Here is an 8,034-nt window from a genome sequence, read left to right on the forward strand (position 1 = left end):
TTTAACGTTAATCCTCAACAGAAATTCATCTCTTGAAGGTCTAAAACAAACTTTTCTTGCAATCTTCGGAGGCAAACGTTGATGTTAATGGGATACCAAACCTATAAGGTGTGATTAAGTTATGGAAGGTTTGGATCAAAGTCCTTGCTGCCTTTGAACAAAACAAGGGGGAAAAGAACAGGCTAACTATACTTCACAGACCCAAGATATGACATAATCAACACTTTTTGACTTTCATTTACTTACAGTCTTGTCGTCTTATAATAGAGACAATTTATATATCAAGTGCAATAGGATTTTCACAGTGTGAGTTGCAACATAAAAAGAATGCATCTTTCATCATTCAAACACTACCACTAGAATTATTGACATTTCTACCTTTTAGCAATTGCTAGACATTAGTAGTGAGAGATGTTTAAAGCATTTAGTATACAAAAGAAAGGGTAAAAGAATATGTAAATCAAGATATAAGGGGAAAAAAAGATTTTTGGTATCATTACGGCATAACAAAAAATTTTAAGCAACTAGAGTCGGAGTTCCTAAATTAAAGATACCCAAATGGAGTTATGAGAGCAAATAACCATAAGGTAAACCCTAGCTTACTCGATGAAGATACACGCACCTTGTCTTCGAGTTCAGACTCCTCCATAGCAAGGAGAAGCTCGTCGTTGTGGGAGAAAGCCCACAAAGGGAGAAGGGTGGAGGAAGGGAGAAGGGGAGGAGATGGGAACTGTCTCATGAATGCTGGGAATTGTAGCATGATTCCTCGATTCTTGATTTCACCCTTTAGTTTGCCTTCCCTTTTTCCCTGTGATGGGAGAGTAAACAAGAAGATCAAATAGGGATTTTGTTGTGATACTCCAAATATTTTTAGGGCTTGTTCGGCAACTCCTCAAAATGACACTAGTTTTGGCCTTAGTCTCATTTTGAGGAAAAAAGTGTTTAGCAAAAGTTCGATCAAAATTTACTCAACTTTTCCTAGGTCAAAAAATGACCTCTAAACTAGTTCTTTTGTAAAATATTTCTTTTGTAAAACACCCCCCTCGGTTTACAAAAGAACTAGTTTTAGAACAAAACTGGGCTAGGTGTAATCTTGACCAGTTTTGTAAGGATTGTCAAACACACTCTTCATAGCCTAGTTTTTTTGTGGGTTGATATTAGTATCTCAGTCCCTACGTGCTACGGGCCTGTTTGCCTGTTTGGATTAGAGGTAATAGGAAGGGAAGATAGGGGACACATTAATCTTGTTTGGGGGTTCATTTGACAAATAATGAGACAGTTAAGATAACGGAGAGGAAAAAAACTTGAGTTTCCCTTAGTTGGGCTGTAATGGAGGGGAAGTGAACTCTTGAAAAAAGATATTACATAGAAACAACTTTACCAAAGAAGTGAAATAACATGTAAGAATCAAATTATTTATGTAAATTTATATATATTCCCTTACATTCCCTTCGCTTTATTGAACTTCCCAAATAGAGTGAAATAAGTTTTCATTGGTTCTCTTTACTAAACTGTCAAACAAGTTTTGTATAATACTTAACTTTTTCTAGCTTAACTTATCATCTATTCACTTAACTTCCCTTCATCGCGGTCAAATCCAAACAAGCCCCAAAATACCATTAGTGTGTTGATATTGGTGCCTTCGTTAACGTTTTTATTAAAAACACCCAACCATGGTTAGGTTAGGCTTAACCATACATGGCTAGTAACCTATATATTCCCCTCGTTAAACTCCACCAACCCCCGTCTGTCTGTCTACTTCCTGCTTCCTTCATCAAAGTTAGGGTTTTTTGCCCTAATCTGATTTCGGCTAATCTGATTTCGCCCCCGAAATCAAGAGGAAATTAAGTACAATCCTTTGTTTTTGAGTCAAGACAAAGAACCCCTTACTGCACAGTGAAGAAGAATCATTTGCCGCAGAGGTAATTTTTCCTTTATTTTTTTAGTAAACATCTTTTAGGGTTCTTAGTGTTGTAATAGTCCTAAAAGATATCAAGTTTCTACTTTCTAGTGAATGTAAAGTCCACCCCTAAATTTATTCCAAAGTTCAATTTTGCCCTAATTTTGGGCTCAATTTTAGCAAATATTGTGCCTGTGTTTATATCATGTGAATTCAAAGATTTCAAGTTTGTAGTGAATAGAGACCACCCCTAATCTTTTTCTATGTGAATTTTGATCTAGTCCCAATATTAGTAGAATTTTGGCTCAACTTAGGCCTAATCTGGTAACTAATCTTATTATAGTATCTATATTAATATGTTGTCGTTAATTCCTTATTCTAGATGATGTTTATCTACTGCCATATTGAGGCTATTGTACGCATGACACATTGAATTGTAATTTTGAGATATGTATGTTGGTTTTAATTTCATATTGTTCTTTCTAGGGTCTACGTTAGAGTAGAATGGTTGTCGATGAGTGTCAATAAAAAGTTTTAATCTACTCCCAATATTAGTAGAAGTTTGGCTCAATTTAGCCTAATTCGGGGACTAATCTTATTACAATATCTACATTAATATTTTATCGCCAATTCCTTATTTGGGATGATGTTTATCTATTGCCATATTGAGGCTGTTGTATGCATGACATATTGAATTGTAATTTTGATATTTGTATGTTTTGGTTTTAATTTCATATTGTTCTTTCTGGGGTCTACGTTATAGTAGAATGGTTGCCGAGGAGTGACAATAGAAAGACATAACCAAATGAAAGAGCTGTTGTTTTTTGATCGGTTCAATGACAAGGTTGAGTTAGGCTTCTTAATGGGTCGGGTTGAGTAACAAGTGGGTTTGGGCTATGGTAGGTAAGGGACATACTACCCATGGCATTTAGAACCCTAACTAATCATATGAACTAAATATCAATGCACTAATGGTATTTGAGGGATTAATATCAAAATATGAAGATTTGAGAGACTAATATTAAAATAGCTATGATTTAATAGATTGATACTATAAACCCCATTTTGTGGAAGTTCGATACCCTAGAGTTTGGTTTTTCCCCCTAGAAACCATCTTTTATTTTCAATTTATGCATAAACCACCTTTAAAGTTGATTTTTTTGCAATCAACCACCTCGCAGTCAAAATTTTCATCTAAGAACCCAAAATTACCCTTAAACCTCACCATGACTCATTTTTTTAGTGTTTAGGTCTTGTTTTGATACAACTCATGTTACTTAAATTAACTAGAATGTGTAACAAAACCTAGTTTAAAGGTTATTTATGTATAAATCAAGAATAAAAGGTGGTTTACGTATAATTACCCAATTTTTAAGGTAGTTTCTAGGAAAACTCCTAAAGTTTCAATCACTTAGCTACCCTTTGTTTTTGTGAAGTAAGAAGAAGAAAAGACTGAAATATCGATACTTAGTTTACACTATTATATCAACATATAAATGAGAAGATGAAACACATTTCTTACAAAATTTCCTTTTTCTAGAGATTGGGCCAAATGAAGAGTAAAATTAAGTTCATTAAAGGGTAAATTTTTACGAAAACCATCTTTAAATAAGTCAAATCGATAGAAACTACTTTCCAAGTTTTTTTTAATATAGAAACCACCTTATAAGTAGGTTTAGATTTCAATCAACCAACCCATGATAAATTATGTTTAACTTTTATCCAAAGTGTCTAAAATACCATCCTCCCTTCCCAACCCTCATCCACCCCACCTCCGCCCTCTTCTGTCCCATCTCCGTCCTCATCTACCCATGCTCATTCCTCCTCCATATTTTCTCCTCCTCCTATCTCCTCCATTTCACTTTTCTTCTTCCTCTCACCTCTTCTAGCTACCTTCTTTCATTTCTCTTTCGTCCCATCTCACACTCCCCCCTCCTGCCCCATCTTAACTGTGGTTTGCACGAGGGCAAGAGTGAAGGATATGAAATGCAGATGGACATGGGTAAGATAGCTAGGGTGGGTGAGGAGAGAACAGAGGAGGGTATTTTTGGTATTTAGGATAAAAGTTGAACAAAAATTATTCTAGAGTTGTTAATTAAAAGCTAAACCCACTGATAAAGTTGTTTCTGTATTAAAAAAACCTTGAAAGATGGTTTCTAACAATTTAACCTATTCTAAAAGTTCTTTGGATGAAAAAAACCCTTTTGATTAAGGGATAGGGTCTACAAGCCTAAATTAACTTTACATAAGGGCGTATAATTGAACAAGACATGGGTACGTGCATGTGACGCCACTATCATACTAATAAAAAGTGTGAATTTGACAAAAACTTTCTATGTACAAAAATACCCTTGGTCCTTTCACATATTACATTGTTATTTTATTCTAGTTAATATAAGTAACTATTTAGAAGTTCGTTTATATCTTTAAATTTAATTATCTATGACAATTAGTAAAGAGATAAAAAGTTGTTATATTATCCTAATATCTTTGAATTAGGAGATAAGGAATTGATAATTAGGAGTTAGTTTTTATTTTTAAATTTAATTGTTTATAGTAATTTGTGAAAACATAAAAAGTTGTTATCGCACACTAATATTTTTTAATTGAAAAAATCATGTGATGATAAAAGACAAGAGTTTGATAATTATAAAAAACACATTGAAAAATTAAAATTAACAAAAAACACAATAATAAAATCTAATTAATATAATAATTACTTAGAAGTTGGTTTTAACATTTAAATTTAATTATCTATGATAATTAGTAGAGATAAAAAAGTTGTTATCCTATGCTAATATATTTAAATTAGGAGATAAGGAATTAATGATTGGGAGTTAGTTTTTATCTTTAAGTTTAATAATCTATAGTAATTATTGAAGATATAAAAAGTTGTTATCCTACCCTAATATTTTTAAATTAGAACATCATGAAAAAAGATAAGGGTTTGGTAATAATAATAATAATAACACCCTCAAAATTTTAAAATTTATAAAAAAATACAATAAAAGTTATTTAATATAAATAAATAATTATAAGTTGGTTTTATCTTCAAATTCAATTATCGATGATAATTAGTAAAGAAATAAAAAGTTGTTATCCAATCCTAAAATCTTTAAATTAGGAGATAAGAACTTGATAATTAGGAGTTAGTTTTTCTCTTTAAATTTAGTAATTAGTGAAGATATAAAAAGTTGCTATCCTACCCTAATATTTTTAAATTAGAACATAATGAAAAAAGATAAGGGTTTGATAATAATAATAATAACACCCTCAAAAATTTAAAATTTATAGAAAAACACAATGAAAAAAATCATCGATACAAACTACCCTAATATTTTTGAATTATAACATCATGATAAAAGACGGGTTTGATAATTACAGAAAGTACAATCAAAAATTTAAAATTTATAAAAAACACAATAAAAATTATTTAATATAAATAAATAATTATAAGTTAGTTTTTATCTTCAAATTCAATTATCTATGATAATTAGTAAATAGACAAAAGTAGTTATCCAATCCTAAAATATTTAAATTAGTAGATAAGAAATTGATAGTTGGGAGTTAGTTTTTATCTTAAAATTCAATTATCTATAGTAAATAGAAAAGATAGAAAACGTTGCTCTCCTACCCTAATATTTTTAAATAACAATATCATGATGAAAGATACAGGTTTGGTAATTATAAAAAACACCCTGAAAATTTTAAAATTTACAAAAAACCACAATAAAAAAATCAAAGATACAAAGTACACATTGAAAATCTACAAATTTGAAATTTGTAAAAATCATACTCTTTATACAAGTGTGAGTTTGAGAAAAAAAATTATAGACAAAAAAACCCTTGATCTTTTTACATATTATTTCCATTCTAATTAATATAAGTAATTAATTAGAAGTTAGTAGACAAATATCTAGAAGTAATATTCAAGAACTTCAATAGCTTTTCATGGACATTGGTTTATTTGATCTACACTATATTGGTCAAAAGTTTACTAGGTTTGATAATGCTCACGACGGACCTAGAATTTTTGTGAAGTTAGATAGGGTTCTTATTAATCATCATTGGTTGCACATGTTTGATAACTCTTTTGTTGAATTTCATGTTCCAGACATTTCTTACCATTCACCTATGATTCTACATTTCCACTAAGTTATAAGAAGGAAAGCATCACTCCAATTTTGCAATATGTGGTGTTCTCATGCTCAATTTTGCAATATGTGGTGTTCTCATGCTCAATTCCTCTCAGTGGTTCGATGGGCGTGGAATATTATCTATTTGTGCTCTCCTATGTTTAGACTTGTTAATAAAATAAAGAATGTTAAGAGGGCTCTAAAAGTTTTCCATAAAACTTTCTTTGGTGTTATGCGTAATAGAATTGTTCAGGCTAGGCAGGATCCATCTTCTATTCAAGCTTTGATTCAAGTTGATCCTGATAATCACTCTCTTTATGTTGAGGAAGCAAAATGTATACAAAAGTATAATATGATCTTGAGAGCTGAATCTAAATTTTTGGAGCAAAAAGCTAAGGTGAGGTGGATTGAAGGAGATATAAATACATCAGATTTTCATTTTGCCATCAATCAAAGAAAACACAAATAAAATTGTTGCTCTATATACCAAAGAGGGAGTCAAACTTACTAATAAAATAGAGATTCAGAATGTGATCATATAATTTTATAAGAGCATGCTAGGTGAGTCTTCTTCTGCGCAAGAAGTGATTAAAGGTATATATTGAGAGAGGCAGTAAAATTTCTGCTAGGAGTCGTTTTGAGTTGTGTAAACTGATTACAAGGGGAGAGAATAAAGATGCATTTTTTCAAATAAACTCCAAGAAAAGTCTAGGCCCCGATGGATTTTCTTCCAAGTCCTTCAAGAATGCTAAGGCTTATTATTGAGCATGATCTTTGTGCTGCTATGGAAGACTTCTTCAAACATAAGAGATTACTTAAAAGAGGTGAATTCAACTTCTATCATGTTAATTCCAAGGTCAAAGCTCCTGCTTTTGCATCGGAATTCATGCCTATTTCTTTATGCAATATCCTCTATAAATGCATATCCATCATTTTAACCAATAGAATTAAAAAGGTTATTAGTGATGTGGATGGTCCTAATCAGGGCCTTTCCATTAAGAGTAGAAACATTGTGCATAATATCCTATTACCTCAGGAAATTGCTTAGCATTATGGTGGAAATCAATATAAGTCAGAGATGCATGATGAAAATTGATCTTAAAAAAGCCTTAGATACTCTCAATTGGGATTTTCTACGTGATATTCTGATTTATTTTGTTTTTCCTTTGAGGTGTATCGGTTGGGTTATGCAATGTGTCACGACTGTGAGTTACTCAATTGTAATTAATGATGAATTGAATGGATATATCCAAGGTGAGAGGGATTAGGCAAGGGGATCCAATCTCTCTCTACCTTTTTAAAATTACTATGGAATATCTTTCAAGATGTCTTCATGTTCTCACCATTAATCCCAACTTCAAGTATCATCCAAAGTGCCAACATCCCAAACTCGCGCATCTGACCTATGCTGATGATCCTTACCTTTTTGCAAAGGTGACCTTAATTCTGTAAAGCTTCTCAGCAATTGTGTTCAAAGATTCTTAGATGCTTCAGTCCTTTGTATTAATTTGGACAAAAGTCAAATCTTTTTGGGGGAGTTTGTTTTAATGAGGCAAAAAATTGTTCAATACATTTAAGTTTTGTGAAGATTCACTCCCTATCAGATACTTGGGAGTTCCTCTTACTTCAAATCTCCTTCTTATGTTAATTGTATACCTCTTATAGAGATGATGGTAGCTAAAATTTCTGGAGCAACGAAATTATAATTTATGCGAGCAAATCTCAATTAGTACAACCTGTACTTCTCAGTCAACATACATTCTGGTCTTCAATCTTTACTTTACCCAAGAAAGTCATTAAATAAGTTGAAGCTATATGCCGAAAGTTCCTTTGGGGTGCTAAGAACAAAACTCTTCTAGTAGCTTGGAAATCGATGTGTTTAGCTAAAGTGCATGGGGAATTAGGCTTTCATGATGTCGGTAAAGCTAATAACTGAAATATTTATGGTCCCTTGCTTTGAAGAATGATAATCTTCGGGCAAAAGTGGTGCATGAAATA

The 8,034-nt window shown here is 31.9% G+C and overlaps 1 protein-coding gene across 1 annotated transcript in view; it reads right to left on the reverse strand.

Moving 5' to 3' along the window:
* LOC109839891 overlaps positions 1–8,034 on the reverse strand; it is a 23,106-nt gene that overhangs the window by 9,793 nt on the left and 5,279 nt on the right. Inside the window, exon 2 of the mRNA XM_020408344.1 lies at positions 623–808. Within this exon, the coding sequence (XP_020263933.1) occupies positions 623–760 (138 nt within the window). The 5' untranslated portion in view covers positions 761–808. The remainder of the gene's footprint in view (positions 1–622; positions 809–8,034) is intronic.

Source organism: Asparagus officinalis, chromosome 5 (genome assembly GCF_001876935.1).
Source record: "Asparagus officinalis chromosome 5, Aspof.V1, whole genome shotgun sequence".
Classification (NCBI taxonomy): Eukaryota; Viridiplantae; Streptophyta; class Magnoliopsida; order Asparagales; family Asparagaceae; genus Asparagus; species Asparagus officinalis.